Source organism: Mustelus asterias, chromosome 8, assembly GCF_964213995.1.
Source record: "Mustelus asterias chromosome 8, sMusAst1.hap1.1, whole genome shotgun sequence".
NCBI lineage: Eukaryota > Metazoa > Chordata > Chondrichthyes > Carcharhiniformes > Triakidae > Mustelus > Mustelus asterias.
The window spans coordinates 42,244,277-42,267,332 of NC_135808.1; the positions used below are offsets into that span (position 1 = coordinate 42,244,277).

General features: G+C 46.0%; 2 protein-coding genes across 2 annotated transcripts in view; one reads left to right on the plus strand and one right to left on the minus strand.

The window, feature by feature from the left end:
• The window catches only part of LOC144497116 (proteasome subunit beta type-8-like), an 811,476-nt gene that overhangs the window by 742,813 nt on the left and 45,607 nt on the right, over window positions 1-23,056 (minus strand).
• rpp21 (ribonuclease P subunit p21) lies at window positions 17,685-18,465 on the plus strand. The gene is made up of 2 exons (XM_078217908.1): window positions 17,685-17,933; window positions 18,218-18,465. The coding sequence occupies exons 1-2, from the start codon at window positions 17,709-17,711 to the stop codon at window positions 18,425-18,427; spliced, it is 435 nt and encodes a 144-aa protein (XP_078074034.1). The 5' UTR covers window positions 17,685-17,708; the 3' UTR covers window positions 18,428-18,465.

Sequence of the window (23,056 nt, forward strand, 5' to 3'; positions counted from 1 at the left end):
ATAAACTTTAAGCTTAAACATCTGAGAGAAAGCATTCTGATAGAAGATTTCAAGGTGTGTTCTTTGAGAGTGAAGATTGGAAACCCTCATCTGAAAACCAGAGTTCCAGTGAGACCAAATGTAACAAGCGTCTGAGGGGAGAATTGATGAGATATCTGGAGAAGTTGTTTTGGGTGGTATCTGTCACTTGGTTTCAGAGTATAGGGTGTCTGACCACATTTCATCTATTTGATCAAATGGACTGTGTGCTTACTGTGAGCATTGGAGTATAAGATAAACTTTGTAACTTATCCTTGCACTGTTACAGATACACACAGATTTGTATTATAGTTAATCTTTTCTTGTTTAATAAATGTTTTATTCTTTAGTTAAAAAATACATTAAAAACAAATGCAGGACAAAGCAGCCCGCTTGATTGGCACCACATCTACAAATATCCACTCTCTCCACCACCGACGCTCAGTAGCAGCAGTCTGTACCATCCACAAGATGAGCTGCAGCAATTCACCAAAAATCTTTAGACAGGACCTTCCAAACCCATGACCACTTCCAACTAGAAGGACAAGGGCAGCAGATACATGGGAACACCACCACCTGCAAGTTTTCCTCCAAGTCACTCACTGTCCTGACTTGGAAATATATCGCCGTTCCTTCGCAGTCGCTGGGTCAAAATCCTGCAATTCCCTCCCTAACGACATTGTGGGTCAACCCACAGCATGTGGACTGCAGCGATTCAAGAAGGCAGCTCACCACCACCTTCTCAAGGGCAACTAGGGATGGGCAATAAATGCTGGCCAGCCAGCGACACCCATGTCCCACGAATGAATAAAAAAAAAATGAGCAGTCTCTGTGACTCTGTTCAGTGTCCACCCTCCATGTTTCTAAACAAAAGATAGAAGTAGGGATCTATCAAGCCTGATCCTACCCTGGGATCTGACTTGTCGCATAGTAACGTCAGCTGGGATCATAACAGTATCCTTTATTCAATTTTGCATTGTAACCACCCCAAACACAGATCCTCCCCCTCCGAGACTTCGCTCCCCCAGCTCCTGACACCCCCAGCTCTGTTCCCCCAATTCCTAACCCTCCCAGTTCGACACCCCCGAATCTGTGTAGCCCCCACCGCACAATCCTGACTCTCCTACATCACCAGTTTAAGTTTTTACGTTTATTTATTAGTCACAAGTTGGCTTACATTAACACTGCAATGAAGTTACTGTGAAAATGTCCTAGTTGCCACACTCCAGTGCCTGTTCGGGTACACTGAGGGAGAATTTGGCATGGCCAATGCACCTAACCAACATATCTTTTGGACTGTGGAAGGAAACCGGAGCACCTGGAGGAAACAAAGCAGACACGGGGAGAACATGCAGACTCCACATAGACAGTGACCCAAGCTGAGAATTGAGCCTGGGTCCCTGGAGCTGTGAGGCAGCAGTGCTAACCACTGTACCACTGTACTGCCCCCGGTATTGTGGATCGAGGATTAGGGGGAGGACAAGGGTGTAGTGAGCAGTGCTGAGTGGGAGGGCGGGGAGGAAAGGGCAGGGTGGGAAGGGGGTTTATGAGTAGTGCCTGGGCAGCACGGGGTGAGGGAGAGAGTGTTGTGAACAAAACCTGGACTCTGGGGAATCGGGAGGAAAGATGTCCATTTCATAAGGGGATTCGTTTTGTTTGACTGAATGAGCAGGAAGTGCTGCGTTACCACTTTGACTGCTTTGATTGACAGCTCCAGAGCAGATCAAACAGTTCATTGTTGATATAATCACTTCACCTTCCGGTAAGCCTCAAGAACTTCCTACTTTCACCACAGGTGCCCGTCACAGTTGACTGAATTTGAAGCACTTCCTCTTTTCGAATCATAGTATTTTTAAACAGGCTGTGCTTTGTTCTGAATATTTTGACTGTTTTTTCTGTGCGTGGGCCTGATTCAAACTCTCATGCCTGCTCTGGAGGTTGCTTTCAGCTGTAGAAGAGACTGGCACCACTCCCCCTGCCACCCTGGCAGTGACTGTGCTTACTGTGTTTACCCCAGTCCAACGTCGGCATCTCCACACCCTGGCAGTGACCACAGTATCCCTTCTGTTTTTACAGTGGATCCATCCACAGCATTCAGGATAAAATATCTCTGTTCTCCAGCTGTCCCGGATACCGGTGTAAATCTGTAATTTGTACACATAGGATCAGAGAATCCCTACAATGCAGAACGAGGCCATTTGGCCCATCGAGTCTGCACCGATCACAATCCCACCCAGGCCTTATTACCGTAACCCCACATATTTACCCTGCTAATCTCTCTGATGCTAGGATCAATTTAGCATGGCCAATCAACCTAACCCACACATCTTTGGACTGTGGGAGGAAACCGGAGCACCCGGAAGAAACCCACGCAATCATGGGGAGAAAGTGCAAACTCCACACATAAAAACATCAGTGACAGTGACCTGAGTCCCTGGCGCTATGAGGCAGAAGTGCTAAGCACTGTGCCACATCAGGACTTGCTGTCGAAATCCACATTCAGCAGTACGTAATCGGAAGGTGTGGACACAATACTCCAGCTGAGACAGAACCAATGTTTGTCGAGGTTTCTCATAACCTTTTTTATACTCAGTGTCTTTATAATTCTCAGAGTCCTGTGTGCTTTATTAACCGCTCTCTCAACCTGTCAATGATTTCTCCCCCTGCGCCCGAAGCCCCTTTACAATAAAAATGGGGGAGTTTCTCTCTCTCTCTCTCCCTCCATATCCCACTATCAGCTGTGCCTTCTCTCCATTCTGTGGAGATGCCGGCATTGGACTGGGGTCAGCACAGTAAGAAATTTCACAACACCAGGTTAAAGTCCAACAGGTTTATTTGGTAGCACAAGCCACAAGCTTTCGGAGCACTGCCCCTTCATCAGGTGAGTGGGAGTTGTGTTCACAAACAGGGCATATATAGACACAAACCCAATTTACAAGATAATGGTTGGAATGCGAGTCTTTACAGGTTATCAAGTCTTAAAGGTACAAACAATGTGAGTGGAGAGAGGGTTAAGCACAGGTTAAAGAGATGTGTATTGTCTCCAGACAGGACAGTTAGTGAGATTTTGCAAGCCCAGGCAAGTCGTGGGGGTTACAGATAGTGTGACATGAACCCAAGATTCCGGTTGAGGCCATCCTCATGTGTGCGGAACTTGGCTATCAGTCTCTGCTCAGCGACTCTGCGTTGTCATGTGTCATGAAGGCTGCCTTGGAGAACACTTACCCGAAGATCAGAGGCCGAATGCCCATGACCACTGAAGTGTTCCCCAACAGGAAGAGAACACTCTTGCCTGGTGATTGTCGAGCGGTGTTCATTCACCCGTTGTCGGAGCGTCTGCATGGTCTCCCCAGTGTACCATGCCTCGGGACAAGCTTTCCTGCAGCGTATCAGGTAGACAACATTGGCCAAGTTGCAAGTGTATGTACCATGTACCTGGTGGATGATGTTCTCACGTGAAATGATGGCATCCGTGTCAATGATCCGGCACATCTTGCAGAGGTTGCTGTGGCAGGGTTGTGTGGTGTCGTGGTCACTGTTCTCCTGAAGGCTGGGTAGTTTGCTGCGAACAATGGTCTGTTTGAGGTTGTGCGGTTGTTTGAAGGCAAGAAGTGGTGGTGTGGAGATGGCCTTGGCGAGATGTTCGTCTTCATCGATGACATGTTGAAGGCTCCGGAGAAGATGTCGTAGCTTCTCCGCTCCGGGGAAGTACTGGACAACGAATGGTACTCTGTCCACCGTGTCCCGTGTTTGTCTTCTGAGGAGGTCGGTGCGGTTCCCCAACAGGAAGAGAACACTCCTGCGTGGTGATTGTCGAGCGGTGTTCATTCATCTGTTGGCGTAGCGTCTGCTTGCAAAATCTCACTAACTGTCCTGTCTGGAGACAATACACATCTCTTTAACCTGTGCTTAACCCTCTCTCCACTCACATTGTCTGTACCTTTAAGTCTTGATTACCTGTAAAGACTCGCATTCCAACAATTATCTTGTAAATTGAGTTTGTGTCTATATATGCCCTGTTTGTAAACACAATTCCCACTCACCTGATGAAGGAGCAGCGCTCCGAAAGCTAGTGGCTTGTGCTACCAAATAAACCTGTTGGACTTTAACCTGGTGTTTGTGAGACTTCTTACTGTTCTCACCATTCTCCAGCCACTGCAGATCCTCCTTTCTCCACAGGGGGCGGCGGAGGCTGTTCCTCTGCTCGGCTGACTGGATGTGGAGATGCCGGCGTTGGACTGGGGTAAACACATTAAGAGTTTTAACAACACCAGGTTAAAGTCCAACAGGTTTATTTGGTAGCAAACGCCATTAGCTTTCGGAGCGCTGCTCCTTCACCAGGTGAGTGCAGTGCTCCGAAAGCTAGTGGCGTTTGCTACCAAATACACCTGTTGGACTTTAACCTGGTGTTGTTAAAACTCTTACAGGGCTGACTGGAAGCAACCTGAATTCTCAGACTCTGCCCGGCAACAGATGATTCATATCAGCTCTTTATTCTCATTTGTCATTTGTTCCCAATTTCTGACCGGGTGTTTCCTGGAATTGTTGTCATTTTCCAGGAATCCCTGAGCCTGGGGATGGGGAAGAAAGAGAGATTACGCGGTGGGGTGAGGGCGGATAGCAGGAATTTCCCAGTGTTGGCATATGGCAGACATCCTGAAGGGGTAATACAGTGTGAGCAACTGCATTATACTTTAGGGCATTGCTGAGTTCTGACTCTTTGTCCCATTTGTTCCCTATTTCTAAGGACAGCCTGTGGGAGACTGAGCAAGGGAATAAATTATGGGACAATAAATTTTGTGAGTTGCTCAACCAAGGATTATAATGGATTGACTCCACAAGATTCAGATGGTCTCCAGAATCCCCTCTGCCCTTACAGCAGCCCCCATTTCCCACTCACATGGTTGCCAGTAACCACCCCAGTCCCCAGTCAAACTGCCCATCACCCACACAGCCAGGCCTGAGGCCTAGTGTGAAAGCAGGAAGGAATGGGCAGGAGAGGTTGGGAGTAGGAGGTGACGGAGCATGGGGAAACAGGCTAGAACAGGTTGTGTACAGTACCAGGACCCTGAGGGAGCAAGGAGCCTTAGGATTTAGCAGAGAGAGAGAGAGAGTGGGTCCTCAGAGGAAAGAATAGGAGAGCACATGGAGCCAGGAAGGCAAGTGTGATTCGGGAGTGTGCCTGGAAGGTGGGAGAGTCATCCCTCAGAGCCGGCTGGTGTAATTGAGGCTTGGTGCAGAGTGGTCCTGGAGCAGGACCCAGGGTTACTACTGGGACCCAGCAATCCCACAGAGAGTGAGAAAGACACCAGAGCTCCAAAACACCAGCACCACACAGGGAGGGAGCAAAGCAGCCCCACTCCATGTTGTGTTTATGTGATGGCCCCTTCTCCAAGCCTCCATTTTGGGATCTCTGTGTGTGTGAAGACCCACTTGCACTGGAGGGGGTGCAGAGGAGATTCACCAGGATGCTGTCTTGGATGGAACATTTAAGTTATGAAGAGAGGTTGGGTAGGCTTGGGTTGTTTTCATTGGAACAGAGAAGACTGAGGGACGACCTGATTGATGTGTACAAGATTATGAGAGACATGAACAGTGGATAAGGAGCAGCTGTTCCCCTTAACGGCGGCACGGTAGCACAGTGGTTAGCACTGCTGCTTCACAGCTCCAGGGTCCCGGGTTCGATTCCCGGCTTGGGTCACTGTCTGTGTGGAGTTTGCACATTCTCCTCGTGTCTGCATGGGTTTCCTCCGGGTGCTCCGGTTTCCTCCCACAGTCCAAAGATGTGCGGGTTAGGTTGATTGGCCATGCTAAAATTGCCCTTAGTGTCCTGAGATATGTAGGTTAGAGGGATTAGTGGGTAAATACGTAAGGATATGGGGGTAGGGCCTGGGTGGGATTGTGGTCGGTGCAGACTCGATGGGCCGAATGGCCTCTTTCTGTACTGTAGGGATTCTATGATTCTATGATTAATTGAAGGGTCAGTCACGAGGAGACATATGTTCAAGGTGAGGGGGAGATGAGAGGAAAAACGTTTTTACCCAGAGGGTGGTGATGTTCTGGAATGCATTGCCTGGGAGGGTGGTCGAGGTGGGTTGCCTCACATCCTTTAAAAAGTATCTGGTTGAGCACTTGACACATTATAACATTCAGGTCTATGGCCCACGTGCTGGTAGATGGGATTAGGTGGGAGTTCAGGTGTTTCTAAGGTGTCAGTGTGGACTTGATGAGTCGAAGGTCCTCTTCTGTGCTGTATGATTCTATGACCCATCATCCCCTTTCCCAGCCACTGGGACCTCCTCTCCATTGGGCTCTCTCAGGGTGTGGTGACCCAACTCTCCAGCAGGTGCTTTCAGTGTATAGGACCTCTTCACAAGCTCTCTCACTGTTTGAAGAACCTCCTCTGCTGAAGGTCTCAGTGTTTTTTTTAATTAATTCCATGGGACATTGACATCGCTGGCTGGCCAGCATTACTTGCCCATTCCTAGTTGCCCTTGGAGGACAGTTGAGAGTCAGCCATGGCTCTTAAACTCAAACCCCCTGTTAATGAACGCTAACACACTATAGGCCTTCTTCACGGCTCCATCCACTTGAGTGGCAACCTTCAGAGATCTGTGGATATGAACCCCAAGATCTCTCTGTTCCTCCACATTCCTCAGAACCCTGCCGTTGACCCTGTAATCCCATTCAAAATGAATCACCTCGCACTTATCAGGGTTAAACTCCATCTGCCATTTTTCGGCCCAGCTCTGCATCCTATCAATGTCTCTTTGCAGCCTACAACAGCCCTCCACCTCATCCACTACTCCACCAATCTTGGTGTCATCAGCAAATTTACTGACCCACCCTTCAGCCCCCCCTCCTCCAAGTCATTGATAAAAATCACAAATAGCAGAGGATCCCTGTGGTACACCGCTGGTAACTGGTCTCCAGTCTGAAAATTTTCCATCCACCACCACCCTCTGTATGAGATAGTCAGTTACTTATCCAATCGGCCAAAATTCCCTCTATCCCACACCTCCTTACTTTCTTCATGAGCCGACCATGGGGAACCTTATCAAACGCCTTACTAAAATCCATGTATACGACATCAACTGCTCTACCTTCATCTACACACTTAGTTACCTCCTCAAAGAATTCAATCAAATTTGTGAGGCAAGACTTACCCTTCATGAATCCGTGTTGATTATCCCGGATTAAGCTCCATCTTTCCAAATGGTCATAAATCCTATCCCTCAGGACCTTTTCCATTAACTTACCGACCACCGAAGTAAGACTAACCGGCCGATAATTATCAGGGTCATTCCTATTTCTTTTCTTGAACAGAGGAACAACATTCGCCACTCTCCAGTCCTCTGGCACTAACCCCGTGGACAGTGAGGACCCAAAGATCAAAGCCAAAGGCTCTGCAATCTCATCCCTTGCCTCCCAAAGAATCCTAGGATATATCCCATCTGGCCCAGGGGATGTATCAACCCTCAGGGTTTTCAAAATTGCTGATACATCTTCCCTCAGAACATCTACCTCCTCCAGCCCATCAGCCTGTATCACACTCTCATCCTCAAAAACATGGTCCCTCTCCTTGGTGAACACTGAAGAAAAGTATTCATTCATCGCCTCTCCTATCTCTTCTGACTCCATGCACAAGTTCCCACTACTATCCTTGACCGGCCCTAACCTCACCCTGGTCATTCTTTTATTTCTCACATAAGAGTAAAAAGCCTTGGGGTTTTCCTTGATCCGACCCACCAAGGACTTCTCATGCCCCCTCCTAACTCTCCTAAGCCCTTTGTTTTAGCTCATTCCTTGCTACCTTGTAACCCTCAAGCGACCCAACTGAACCTTGTTTTCTCATCCTTACATACGCTTCCTTTTTCCTCTTGACAAGACATTCAACCTCTTTTGTGAACCATGGTTCCCTCACTCGGCCATTTCCTCCCTGCCTGACAGGGACATACCTATCAAGGACACGCAGTATTTGTGCCTTGAACAAGTTCCACTTTTCATTTGTGCCTTTCCCTGACACTTTCTGTTCCCATCTTATGCTCCCTAATTCTTGCCTAAGTGAAGCATGCTGATTGCACCCAACATTGATTGTGAGAACCATGTATCCCCTCTGCATTCAAAGTGTAAATATTTCTTTTGTTTTTAATATTTAAAGTTGATAGTTCGATTAATCTATAAATGATTATGCATTTTCTATCACTTGTTATGAAATATCAGTATGTATTAAATGTATTTCACCTCATTCATGGGGTCATAGTTAGTGAACAAGCCCGATTTCAATCTTGCGGCCCACTGAGCTGAAGGAGGGCCATTCACTGTAAGATGAGGTAAATCCATCTATGAATAGATACCAAGACAATATGTGGAATATGGATAAAACTGGCTGAAATACGGACAAACGTAAAATTCTATGTTTCAAAACTCATGGACTTAAAATGACTGCAAACAAGACATCAAGACATCGACAGAGAAAGAGATACACAGTCTTATCAAATCCATCTAGGAGTTGCTTGAGCTGAGATAGAACAACGAGTCATGGCAAAACTAGCCTGCTAGTTATGCAAAAATGGTTCCTGCCAGACCTGGCTAACAATGCCACCCATTACAACAGCTATGGACAGTACACATTAAAAACTACAAGTTGTCTGCAAAATCCAACAGGTTTGGGCCCAGGCTGTGTCTTGCAAAACCATCTCACTGGGAAAACGATGAATACCCTCCTGAGGACCATCAAAAACTATTTCGCACCTCATGAGCTTCAAGCACTCTCATCAAAATTCAACCGACTGTTGGGAGAAGCCGAGCAGAATTTCAAAGGCTGCATCTTTTAAAAATTGGATTAAGACATAGGGCAGGAGACTCCTTTACCCAGAGCACTTGGGTTGTTCACTTCTCCACAACTACAGCCAGGGACTCTTCTCCAAACAGAACTAACCAACTTTGATTGAGCCGCAACCATGTTCCTTATCAGCTCCAACAGTTGAAAAGACTCTAAAATTACTCTTCAACCACCAAAGAAAGAAATTCAACAAGTACTTACCAGCAAAGATCCAGGATACAAGAAACTGCATTTTCGGACACAACCCCAGACTGAATACCTGGGTTGCACAGCAAAGATTTTTATACCGACCTGACCGCTCGACCAAGATGGGTGTCCCTTGAAGGCAAGACGGCCCTGATCTTTTCTTAAAGGCAGTACTGCCCCTTTGATTCCAGGAGTGGTGAATATAATCTACAGCCCCCAGAAATCCCCAATTAGCCAAGTGTTGAGGAAGGGTGGTTGGGAATTGTGTAAAATTGTGTAAACCAAAAATATCCGTTGTATCATTATGGTCTCTTCCTTCCATAGCATAGTAATTGGTTATGTGTACATGTTGACAGGTCTGGTTAATTTCATTCCTTACTAAATAGAATTTGGCTTTTTGTGTCACCCACTCATCTCTCTTTTCATTCTGGTGAATCACAGGGCTAGAACATAATTCCGAAGTCTAGAACCATCAGGGTTTGGGCATCTCAAAAACGCTCACTCAAGCAGATTCACTGGTCAGGCATAAACAATGGCTCACTTTCTCTCCTCCTTGTCCCAGTGTGACACTTCTGTCATTTCCTCCATCTGCGGGAGAGACACACACGTCCAAGAGTGGTAGCGGAGGCCACCACGTGTGGAGTAAAAGACCTCCTTCGCACACAGCCCACTCACTAGCCTTGGTTGCCTATCTTTGGTTTAGAAGGTAATGTTGCAGGAGCCTTGGTGAATTTATGCACTGTACCTTGTAGATGATGCACACTGCTGCTACTGTGCATTGGTGGTGGAGGGATTGAATTTTTAAGATAATTGATGTGGTCTCAATCAAGTGGGCTGTTTTGTCCTGGATGGTGTCTTGACTGTTGTTGAAGCTGCACTCATCCAGGCAAGTGGGGAGTATTCCATCACACTCCTGATTTGTGCCTTGTAGATGGTGGTCAGACTTTGGGGAGTCAGGAGGTGAGTTAGTCGTCGCAGTATTCCTAGCCTCTGACCTGCTCTTGTAGCCACTGTGTTTATGTGGTGAGTCGGTTGAGTTTCTGATCAATGGTAACCCCAAGAATGTTGACAGTGGGGGATTCAGTGATGGTTACACCAGTGAATGTTAAGGAGCGGTGATTAGAGTGTCTCTTATTGGTGATTGTCTGGCATTTGTGTAGCATGAATGTTACTTGCCACTTGTCAGCCCAAACTGGATATTGTCCAGATCTTGAATCATAGAATCTTACAGTGCAGGAGAAGGCCATTCAGCCCATCAAGTCTGCACCGACCACAATCCCATCCAGGCTCTATCCCCATAACCCCATGTATTTACCTTAGCTAGGGGCAATTTTAGCATGGCCAATCCACCTAACCTGCACATCTTTGGACTGTGGGAGGAAATCAGAGCACCCGGCGGAAACCCACACAGACACGGGGAGAATGTGCAAACTGCACACAGACAGTGACCCAAGCCGGGAATCAAACCTAGGTCCCTGACGCTGTGAGGCAGCAGTGCTCACCTCTGTGCCACCATGCCACATCTTGTTGCATTTGAACATGGACTACTTCAGTATCTGAGGAGTCACGAATGATGCTGAACATTGTGCAATCATCGGCGAAAATCCCTACTTCTGACCTTATGACAGAGGGAAAGTCATTGATGAAACAGCCGAAGTTGGTTGGATCTCGCACATTACCCTGAGGGGCTCCTGCAGAGATGTCCTGGAGCTGAGATGACTGACCCTCCACAACCACAACCACCTTCCTATGTGCCAGGTATGACTCCAAACAACAGAGAGTTTGGCCCCGATACCCATTGATTCCAGTTTTCCTAGGGCGCTTTGATGCCACACTTTGTCAAATGCCTTTGACAAAGCCATGCTGAGTATTCTTGAGCATACTAAACCTCTCTAAATGCTCATAAATCCTGTCCCTCAGGATCTTCTCCATCAGCTTACCAACCACTGAGGTTAGACTCACCGGCCGGTAATTTCCTGGGCTATCCCTATTCTCCTTCTTGAAAATAGGAACCACATCCGCAATCCTCCAATCCTCCAGCACCTCTCCCGTCTCCATCGATGACGCAAAGATCATCGCCAGAGGCTCTGCAATCTCTTCCCTCGCCTCCCACAGTAACCTAGGGTACATTCCATCCGGACCCGGCGACTTATCTATCTTGATGCCATTCAAAGATTCCAGCACAACCTCTTTCCTAAAGTCCACATACTCAATCTTTTTAGTCCACCGCAAGCCCGCAGTACATCCACCCATGTCCTTCTCCTCTGTGAAAACCGAGGCAAAATACTCATTGAGCACCTCTGCCATTTCTACTGGTTCCGTACAGACTTTCCCGCCTTCACCTTTTATAGGCCCTATTCCTTCACGTCTCATCCTTTTACTCTTCACATATTTATAGAACGCCTTCTCGTGACCCCTTCTGGCTCTCCTAATTTCCTTCTTTAGTCCCTTCCTACAAGCCGTATACTCATCTAGATCCCGATCTTCGCCAAGCACTCTGAACCTTTTGTACGCTTTCCTTTTCTTCTCGACTAGGTCCCGCACAGCTTTCATGCACCACGGTTCCTTTAACCTACCAACACCTCCCTGTCTGCTCGGAATGTTGTCCTGTAGAACTCTAGACAGACATTCCTTGAAAAACTGAAAAAATGTTAGTCAGGAGGACTTCACAGGCTCAACAGTGCTGGGTTTGCCATTTTTGTTTCTCGTGCCCAGGTCAATGCTGGGTGGTCCATCCGGTTTCATTCCTTATCAAATTTTTCTATAGTGGTTTGTGCCATTTTGGAGGGAAGTTCAGAGTTAACCGGGTTTCCTCCAGTTGCTCCGGTTTCCTTCCATAGTCCAAAGATGTGCAGGTTCGGTTGATTAGCCATGCTAAATTGACCCTTAGTGTCCCAAATGTGTTGGGGTGGATTAGTGGGGTAAATACATGGGATTACGGGGGTAGGGCCCGGGTAAGATGAGTCGGTACAGACTTGATGGACCAAATGGCCTTCTCCTGCACTGTAGAATAATGTGATTCTAGTCCAGACCCAGTAAGGACAGCAGATTTCCTTCTATGAAAGGCATTAGTGCACCCGGCTTTTTTTTTTACAACAATGCTTTCATGGTCACCATTTCTAAGTCTAGCTTTAAATGCAGATTTATTAACTGAATTTAAATTCCACTGTCTGCTGTGGTGGGATTTGAACCTGTGTCCCCAGAGCTCTGCTACTGGATTACATTGCCACTTCACTACTGTCACCAGGTCTGATTGCAGCCTGAACCCTCTGTGTAGATGGTGTGTGTGTAAGATGTTGAGCGTTAGTAAAGGCAAACTCTGACACAGATCACCAGCAGTGGTGCAAGAGTATTAGGGTGCCCCTGGTGAACCTTCAGCCTTGTGCTCCCCCTCCACCCCCATAATTAGCATTTGAAAATAAATATTGTACATTAGTATGAAGAATGTTTCTACATTTAAAATTACAGATTTATTTTACAGGAAATTACAGATTTATTTAACAGGAAATTTTGAACATTATGATACTGATAGTACAATCTCAGTGTCCTACATGTTTCACAGGATGTGAATGAGAGGAAGTGCACATTACAACATGTATTGCTCACATGCTGTAATACTCTGTCTTCTCACAACAGTTGCTGGATGCTTTTTTGTGCAATCTAGACAATCAATGATCATTATATTAGAGTTGGGTTTGATTAAATTAGGTTCTTTGCTGGTTCACAGTTTTGGAATAGTAAAAGCTTATCTCGAATGATAGGTATTCAGTATGTGTGTAAGGAGCTACATCATAGTGCAGTCATCCACTGAGAGAAGAAGACTGAGTACCATCTCTGAGAGTAGCTGTAGCTAAGTCTGTGAGCGGGATTTTCTGGCTCTCCCTGCCAGTGGGATTTTCCGGTAAGCCAACCCCCAGAGGAGGTCCCCCAGTGGTAGGGCAGGCAGTTGAGTGAGCCATGCAAAATCCTGTAGACTTTGTCAGGATCGGAATACCATTGGCTTGCCAGATCCATTGGAGGAATATCTGTCGGGGGAGGCTGGAAAATCTTAGCCTTGGTCTAATTTAACCTGTGTATATAGTTAGCCCATAAATAAATGTGTTTTGAACTGAGAGTATTGCCTCCCGCAAGGTCTGTTCGAGTAAGAAGCTAACAAATCCCAAGATCAAACCAAGATAACAGGTGATGGTAGCAGTGACTACTCCCACAGAGAAACAATAGAAAATGGTGGGAAAAGCCTCCAGTGAAACCCATCAGTCGTGTATCTCAGTAGATGGAGGACTTTGAGGCCAACCCATCAGCAACACTGGAGACGACAAAATGACAAGGGTAGCCCAGCGACTGGAGCAGGAAAAGACAACCTCGATTTCTGGGTGAGAAATGGTTATTAGTACTTTCCCCCACTAGAATCATTTCAAGATATTGAGAACCCTGAGAAGCTGCATAATGACAAAATTAGTGAAGAGGTTTTATCACAACAGCCCAGACCTCGCGAATAAAATAAACAAAGATCAAGTCAGCACGTTGTTATATGCTGTTGGAAGCATAGCAGATGATGTGCTGGCCAAACAATGTGAAGAAAGAGATTGCCTTCTATGATGATGTCAGTGGAGCATTTGATTCTTTATCAAAATATTGTCATTAAGAGGACAAAGTTTAATTAACGTAGTCAAAAACAGAGTAAAGGGATTGACTCAGCAACAAATTGTACCGCCTTCTCAAAAATGATGAGTATGGAACACTGAAAGATGACCTGATCAGAGATAGAACAATCAATGGAGTTTTAAATGGGAATCTCTCTGACTCCTTATAATCTCAGGAAGATTTAAATTTAAGCAGCCAGCCACAGAGGCTGAAGAGTTGCAGCAGAACAAGGGTTTTGTCAGAGATGTGAGGGAAAGTTCCCAAGATGCAGTAATTCAACTTGTGGGTTGTAAAAGTGAAAGTATAGTGCAGCAGTAGCAGGGAAACACCCCAAGAAAATGGCTATGACCATTTTCCAATGTCCCAACATGTTCACAGGCAGCAAGAATGCCCCACGTGGATTGTGCAGTGCCAAGGGCATGGCCGTTTAGGTCATTAAAGTGGTCTGCTGTTCCTGAAAATCTGTCTGCAATGTAGACAAAAATACGAACCGGTTAAAGGAACCTCCATTCAAGAAATTCCAGACTTGATGACCAGGAAAGCACTTTCTTGGAAGAAATAGAGAAAAATACAAACCAGTACTAAAATGCTGACTTTGATGAAAATTGCCATCTGACTGAATTCAAGCTAGACACAGGAGCTGGTGTATCAGTGTTATCCGACAGAGTTTCATGGTTCAATCAAGTGACACTGAAATCATTCTCTATTCAACTCCAGGGTCCAAGGGGGTCAAATTAAATGTTCGAGGGCAGCTGGAGATGACAAACTACAAAGACAGAATATTTTGTGGGTGGCACAGTGGCTAGCACTGCTGCCTCACAGCACCAGGGACCCGGGTTCAATTCCAGCCTCGGGTTTCCTCCGGGTGCTCCAGTTTCCTCCCACAGTCCAAAGATGTGCGGATTAGGTTGATTGGCCATGCTAAATTGATCCTAGTGTCAGGGGGATTAACAGGGTTAATAGGAGGGGTTACGGGATTAGGGCCTGGGTGAGATTGTGGTCAGTGCAGACTCGATGGGCCGAATGGCCTCCTTCTGCACTGTAGGGATTCTATGATTTTATGATGCTATGAATTGCTGAAGTTATACTTTATCAAGAATAAAGCATGCTCTTTCTTGAGCGGAAAGGCTGCGCAACTCTAACCCTGCTTCTAAATATTGGTGAGGTCATGGTAAAAATAAGAAAATGAATTTAGGTGGGAATTCCCCCACTTATCACAGGTTTGGTAAACGGTAGCACTGGAAAGGCCCTGGGGGTCTCCAGCGAGTGTCACAGGGCGAGGGGATTAATGCTGATCTTTGTCACCTTGTCTCACCCAGTTGAACACTTTTACTCTCTCTCCTTCCCACTCTCCTTCCAGTTCTCTGTCCCTGACTCTACCAAACACAGGCCAGATATTTGAAACAGACCAATTAGTCTGCTCTGTGTCCTTTAATCATCTGTTACTGGGTAGATTAGATTGAGACAGGTTAGTTATATACTGGGACTCTGAGCACAGCAACCTCTTTCACAATTTCAGAGTGTGAAAGCAGAGACAGAAAGAGTTACATTTCTACCTCTCCACATCACATCCCAAAGAGCTTTGCAGCCAATGAAATACTGTTAAAGTCGTAATGTTTGAAACATCATGGCCCATTTGCGCACAGCAAGATCCCACAGACAGCAATGTGATACCAAGACCAGGACACGGGGAAAAATTCCCCTACTCTTTGAATAATGCTATTGGCTTTCTGATGTGTAGCTGACAGGGCGGAGGAAGGATTGGTTTGCAATTTTGGCATTTTTTTCCATCCCTAAAAGCCCTTGAACTAAATGTCTGGCTCAGCCATTTCAGAAGGCAGTTAAGAGTCAACCACATTGCTGTGGGTCTGGAGTCACATATAGGTCAGACCAGGTAAGGATGGCAGATCTCCTTCCCTAATGGACATTAGTGAACCAGATGGATTTTTACAACAATTGAGAATCCCGGATAACAAAAAATTGAATTCCAATTCCACCGTTTGCCATGGTCGGTTTGAAACCCAGGTCCCCTAAGCATTACCCTGGATTATTAGCCTAGTGACAAGATCACTATGTCACAGTGTCCTCAAAGCCTGTCCTCCATTTACAAGTTACAAGCCAGGAGTGTGATGGAATACTCTCTAGTTGCCTGGATGGTATTGGGAAGTGGTGGCATGCAGTATTGTCATGGTATTAGTAATCCAGAGACCCCAGGTAATGCTCTGAGACCCAGGTTCAAATCCCACCATGGCAGATGGTCAGATTGGAATTCAATAAAAATCTGGATTTAAAGGCCTAATGATGACCATGAAACATTGTCAATTGTTGTAAAAGTCCATCTGCTTCACTAATGTCCCTTTAGGGAAGAAAATCTGCTGTCCTTACCTGCTCTGGCCTACATGTGACTCCAGATTCACAGGAATGTGTCGGACACTTTACCCTTTAAAATGGCACAGGAAGTCAAAGTTCAAGGGCAATTAGGGATAGTTAATAAATGCTGACCCAGTCAGCAACACCCACATCCCATGAACAATAAAAAAAAGAGTTCTAACAACACTCAAGAAGCGTGACACCATCCAGGACAAAAAAGCCCACTTGATTGGCATCTCATTCACAGCCTTAAATATTCACTCCTTCCAACACCAACGATTAGCAGTAGCAGTGTGTACTATCTACTAGATGCACTGTAGGAAATCACTAAGCCTCCCTCAATGGTATCTTCCAAACCCATGATCACATAGGGAAGAACAAAGGCAGATGATACGTGGCAACAATGCCAGCTACAAGTTCTCCTTCAAGTCACTCACCACGCTGACTTGGAAATATATTGCCATTCCTTCACTGTCACTGGGTCAAATTCCTGGACCAACCTCCAGCACTGTGGATGTACCTACAGCTCAGGGACTGCAGTGGTTCAAGAAGGCAGCTCACCACCACCTTCTCAAGGTCAATTAGGCAATAAATGCCTACTGAAGACCACATCCGTTGAACAAATAAATAAGAAAGGTTCCTGAGTGACCTTGGCAGAACCCAAACTGAGTAGGTTATTGCTAAGTAAGTACTGCCTGATATCACAGTTGATGACACTGTCCATCACTTTACTGATGGTCAAGGATAGACTGATAGGGCAGTAATTGGCCAGGTTGGATTTGTTCTGTTTCTTGTGTATAGGACATACCTGGGCAATTCTCCACATTGCTGGGTAGTTGTCAGTGTTGTAACTGTACTGGAATTACTTGGTTAAGGCAACTGCAGGTTCTGGAGCACAAGTCTTCCGTACTACTGCCAGAATATTGTCAGGGCCCATAGCCTTTGCAGGATCCAGTGCCCTCAGCCATTTATTGTTATCACTGGCTGATATTGGCTGAAGGTTGACATCTGTGATGCTGGGGACCTCCAGAGGAGGCTGAGATGGATCTTCCACTCGACACTTCTGGCTGAAGATTGTTGCAAATACTCAGCAGGCTTGACAGCCTCCATGCTGTAAACCTCTATGACTCTATGAGCGTCTGTGCAGAGAAACAGAGTTAATGTTCTGGATCCAAGTTCTGTAGAAGGTCATTTGGACCAGTTCCTTGTACCTAGAAAAACAATGCCTCACAGTACTGCTCTGACTGCATAGTGAGTGCTGCCTCGCTGTGAGAGTGCTTTTGGAGTTGGGGTGAAAACAAGGAGTTCGGTGAAACAGGCAGCAGAGGCGACAAGGGAGAGTGCTGATTGGTCAGTAAGGGAGAGTGCTGATTGGTCAGTAAGGGGGAGTGCTGATTGGTCAGTAAGGGAGAGTGCTGATTGGTCAGTAAGGGAGAGTGCTGATTGGTCAGTAAGGGAGAGTGCTGATTGGTCAGTAAGGGGGAGTGCTGATTGGTCAGTAAGGGAGAGTGCTGATTGGTCAGTAAGGGAGAGGGCTGATTGGTCAGTAAGAAAGAGTGCTGATTGGTCAGTAAGGAAGAGTGCTGATTGGTCAGTCAGTGCGACTCTTGATTCTCTGAAGATTGTCTCTCTCGCTGGATCAGCAATGACTGGAGTGAAAGATAAGGAGGCCTTTCAGAGGCTGAACTTCCTGTATCAGGCTGCTCACTGTGTGCTTGCCCAGAACCCTGAGAATGAGGAGCTTGCAAGATTTTACTGTTACACCCAGCGCACCATCAGCAAAAGGCTGGTACTTCGACAGGACCCCTCTGTCAAACGGACCATCTGCAAATGCTGCTCCTCTCTCCTGCTGCCTGGTCAGACAGCGACTGTACGGCAAAGATAGCGGGGACAGCAGATGCAGAATACCCTCGGCCTGCGTAACTGTGTGCCAACCTGAAAAATAACGGCACACAGTAAACTCTGACACATGTATATAGTTTTAAGAAATGAAATGTAACGGAATGTAATGTTTTTGTAAATGAGCACGGTATTGTACTGTAAAAATGATTCCTTTTTTTTGCACTGTTTTTGACTTTTGGATCTGTAATTTTGCAATGTTTTATCGGAGAGTTTTTTTTGTGAATAAAGTATATTTTTGAAATTAAAAAAAAGACTGTACGGCAAAGAAAGCGGGGACAGCAGATGACGATTGTGAGGTGTTTGTCTTGTGGATTGACGAAACGGTTCCCCAGGAGGCGAGGATACAGCCTGTGGGTCGAACAGCCAGAGTCTCAACTTCCAGCTCCAGCCCTGACTCCGGCTGAGACAGGTCAGATGGTCGAGGGGGTTGAAGATGGCCGCAAAGATTCGGAAAATCACTGAAGGCATCCTTACCCTGCTGAATAAACAGTGACTCTGTACAGTTAAAAAAAACCTTAAAACTGACAGCTCAGGAGGGCTGTGATTTGATTGGCTAACAGGGAGCTGCGCTAAATTTGAAAAACCATTTAAATTACTGGTTAGAAATTGCGCTGAGACTGAGGTAATAAGGAGATATATAATTTTAAAAATTTAAAACCCAAATTAAAAACGAATGAAATAAAATAGAGATGGAGGGTCAGGTGATGTGTTGTTCATGCATGATGTGGGAGCTGGTGGACCCAATTGTGGTTCCCAGTGAGCATCTCTGTAGTAGGTGTTGGTTGCTTGAGGAACTCCGGCTCAGGGTTGATGAGCTGGATTCTGAGCTTCGGACGCTGCAACACATTAGGGAGGGGGAGAGATACCTGGACACTGTGTTCCAGGAGGCAGTCACACCTCTTAGATTAAATACCAATATTCGGCCAGTGGACAGGGACACAAGGGTGTGGCTGTGAGTGACCTAATTAGCACAGGGTCAATAAGAGGTGTATAAGATTTTGATGGGTATAGATAGAGTGAATGCAAGCTCTCTGCGTGAAGAAGCCCCCCCCCTAATATTCCCTTTAAACTTTTCTCCTTTCACCCTTAACCCATGCCCTCTGGTTTTTTTCTCCCCTAGCCTCAGCGGAAAAAGCCTGCTTGCATTCACTCTATCTATACCCATCAAAATCTTATACACCTCTTATTGACCCTGTGCTAATTAGGTCGTGGCTCAGAAGATAGTAATCCAGAGATTATTACCATTTTGCTCCTGCTTTTTAATTTAGCTCCTAGCTGTTCATACTACACATTTACCACTTTATCCGGCAGCGCATTCCACACTCCCACCACTCTCTGCGTGAAGAAGCCCCCCCTAATATTCCCTTTAAACTTTTCTCCTTTCACCCTTAACCCATGCCCTCTGGTTTTTTTCTCCCCTAGCCTCAGCGGAAAAAGCCTGCTTGCATTCACTCTATCTATACCCATCAAAATCTTATACACCTCTATCAAATCTCCCCTCAATCTTCTACGCTCCAGGGAATAAAGTCCCAACCTATTCAATCTCTCTCTGTAACTCAGCTTCTCAAGTCCCGGCAACATCCTTGTGAACCTTCTCTGCACTCTTTCAATCTTATTTACATCCTTCCTGTAACTAGGTGACCAAAACTGTACACAATACTCCAAATTCGGCCTCACCAATGCCTTATATAACCTTACCATAACACTCCAACTTTTATACTCGATACTCCGATTTATAAAGGCCAATGTACCAAAGGCACTCTTTACGACCCTATCCACCTGTGACGTCACTTTTAGGGAATTCTGTACCTGTATTCCCAGATCCCTCTGTTCAACTGCACTCTTCAGAGTCCTACCATTTACCCTGTACGTTCTTCTTTGGTTTGTCCTTCCAAAGTGCAATATCTCACACTTGTCTGTGTTAAATTCCATTTGCCATTTTTCAGCGTTACGATGTTGTGGGCACCACAGAGACGTGGCTGCAAAGGGATCAGGGCTGGGATCTAAATATTCAAAGATATGTGTCCGATCGAAAGGACAGGCAGATGGGCAAAGGGGGTGGGGTTGCATTGTTAGTATGAGGAATCACAAAGGTAAAAAGACCTGATGGGAATTATGTACAGGCCCCCTCGCAGTAGTCAGGATGTGGGGCAGAAAATAAATCAGGAAATAGAAAAGGCATATAAAAAAGGCAATATTACAATAATCATGGGGGCTTCAATATGCAGATTGACTGGGAAAATCAGGTAGGTAATGAATGGATCCCAAGAAAAGGAATTTGTGGAATGTCTAAGAGGTGGTTTTTTGGAGCAGCTTGTGACAGAGCCTACTAGGGAACAGGCAATTCTGGATTTGGTGATGTGTAATGAGGCAGACTTGATTAGGGAACTTAAGGCGAAGGAACCCGAAGGGAGCAGTAGCCACAATATGATAGAATTTACCTTGCAGTTTGAGAGGGAGAAGCTGGAATCAGATGTAACTTTATTACAATTAAATAAAGGTAACTACAAAGACATGAGGGAGGAGCTGGCCAGAGTTGATTGGAAAGGGAGCCTAGCAGGGAAGATAGCGGAACAGCAATGACAGGAGTTTTTGGGAGTTATTCGGGAGGCACAAACAGAAATTTTTCCTCCTCCAAGGAAGTCAAGGACAGCATAAAAGCAAAAGTAAAAGCATACAAAGTGGTGAGGATTAGTGGGACAGCCAGAGGATTGGGACGCCTTTAAAAGCAAGCAGAGGACAACTAAAAAAGCAATAAGGGGGGAGAGATGAAATATGAGTGTAAGAAACATAGAAAGAAACATAGAAAAACTACAGCAAAAAAACAGGCCCTTCGGCCCTACAAGTTGTGTCAAACATATCCCTCCTTTTAGGCCTACCTATAACCCTCCATCCTATTAAGTCCCATGTACTCATCCAGGAGTCTCTTAAAAGACCCTATTGAGTTTGCCTCCACCACCACTGACGGCAGCCGATTCCACTCGCCCACCACCCTCTGTGTGAAAAACTTCCCCCTAACCTTTCCCCTGTACCTTAAACCTATGTCCTCTCGTAGCAGCCATTTCCACCCTGAGAAAAAGCCTCTGAGAGTCCAGCTGATCTATGCCTCTCAACATCTTATATACCTCTATTAGGTCTCCTCTCATCCTACGTCTCTCCAAGGAGAAAAGACCGAGCTCCCTCAGCCTATCCTCATAAGGCATGCCACTCAATCCAGGCAACATCCTTGTAAATCTCCTCTGCACCCTTTCAATCTTTTCCACATCCTTCCTGTAATGAGGCGACCAGAACTGAGCACAGTACTCCAAGTAGGGTCTGACAAGGGTCTTATATAGCTGCATCATTATCCCCGGACTCCTAAACTCAATCCCTCGATTGATAAAGGCCAGCACACCATACGCCTTCATAACCACCTCCTCCACCTGCGGGGCTGATTTTAGAGTCCTATGGACCCGGACCCCAAGGTCCTTCTGATCCTCTACCGTATGAAGAGTCTTTCCCTTTATATTGTACTCCTTCATCCCATTTGACCTGCCAAAATGGACCACTACGCATTTATCTGGGTTGAAGTCCATCTGCCGCTTCTCCGCCCAGTCTTGCATCCTATCTATGTCCCTCTGTAGCTTCTGACATCCCTCCAGACTATCCACAACCCCACCAACCTTCGTGTCATCGGCAAACTTAACAACCCATCCCTCCACTTCCTCATCCAGGTCATTTATGAAAATAACAAACAGCAAGGGTCCCAGAACAGATCCCTGGGACACACCACTGGTGACTGACCTCCATTTAGAAAAAGACCCATCTATACACACTCTCTGCCTCCTTTGGGAAGCTAGTTCTGGATCCACCGGGCAACAGCCCCTTGGATCCCATGCCCTCTCACTTTTTCTAGAAGCCTTACATGGGGGACCTTATCGAACACCTTGCTAAAATCCATATAAACCACATCTACTGCTTTCCCTTCGTCAATGTGTTTAGTCACATTTTTGAAGAACTCCATCAGGCTCGTAAGGCGCGATCTGCCTTTGACAAAGCCATGCTGAGTATTCTTGAGCATACTAAACCTCTCTAAATGCTCATAAATCTTGTCCCTCAGGATCTTCTCCATCAGCATACCAACCACTGAGGTTAGACTCACCGGTCAGTAATTTCCTGGGCTATCCCTATTCCCCTTCTTGAAAATAGGAACCACATCCGCAATCCTCCAATCCTCCAGCACCTCTCGACGACGCAAAGATCATCGCCAGAGGCTCTGCAATCTCTTCCCTCGCCTCCCACAGTAACCTGGGGTACATCCCATCCGGACCCGGCGACTTATCTATCTTGATGCCATTCAAAGATTCCAGCACAACCTCTTTGTTAAAGTCCACATACTCAACCTTTTCAGTCCACCGCAAGCCCGCAGTACATCCACCCATGTCCTTCTCCTCTGTGAAAACCGAGGCAAAATACTTATTAAGCACCTCTGCCATTTCTACTGGTTCTGTACAGATTTTCCCACCTTCACCTTTTATAGGCCCTATTCCTTCACGTCTCATCCTTTTACTATTCACATATTTATAGAACGCCTTAGAGTTTTCCCTAATTCTACTCGCCAAGGTCTTCTCGTGACCCCTTCTGGCTCTCCTAATTTCCTTCTTTAGTCCCTTCCTACAAGCCGTATACTCATCTAGATCCCTATCTTCGCCAAGCTCTCTGAACCTTTTGTGTGCTTTCCTTTTCTTCTTGACTAGGTCCCGCACAGCTTTCGTGCACCACAGTTCCTTTAACCTACCAACTCCTCCCTGTCTGCTCGGAACGTTGTCCTGTAGAACTCTAGACAGACATTCCTTGAAAAACTGCCACCTCTCTTCAGTACATTTCCCCGCGAATACCTCCTTCCAATTTACTCCTCTAATTTGCTGTCTAATGTCTTCATATTTCCTCTTACTCCATATATTACTCCACTTTCCTAGCTTGCCTGATCCTCTCTTTTTCCAATGCAAGCCTAAAGGAGATAGAGTTATGATCGCTATCCCCAAGATGCTCTTCCACTGAGAGATCTGACACCTATCCAGAAACTAACTAGAAATATCAAAGAAGATAAGA

Excerpts from the sequence above, each read along its gene's own strand:
- rpp21 (XM_078217908.1), top strand. The coding sequence starts at position 17,709 with ATGACTGGAGTGAAAGATAAGGAGGCCTTTCAGAGGCTGAACTTCCTG. Across the intron at positions 17,934-18,217 it reads TGCCTGGTCAGACAGCGACT|ACTGTACGGCAAAGAAAGCG; the intron begins GTACGGCAAAGA and ends ATTAAAAAAAAG.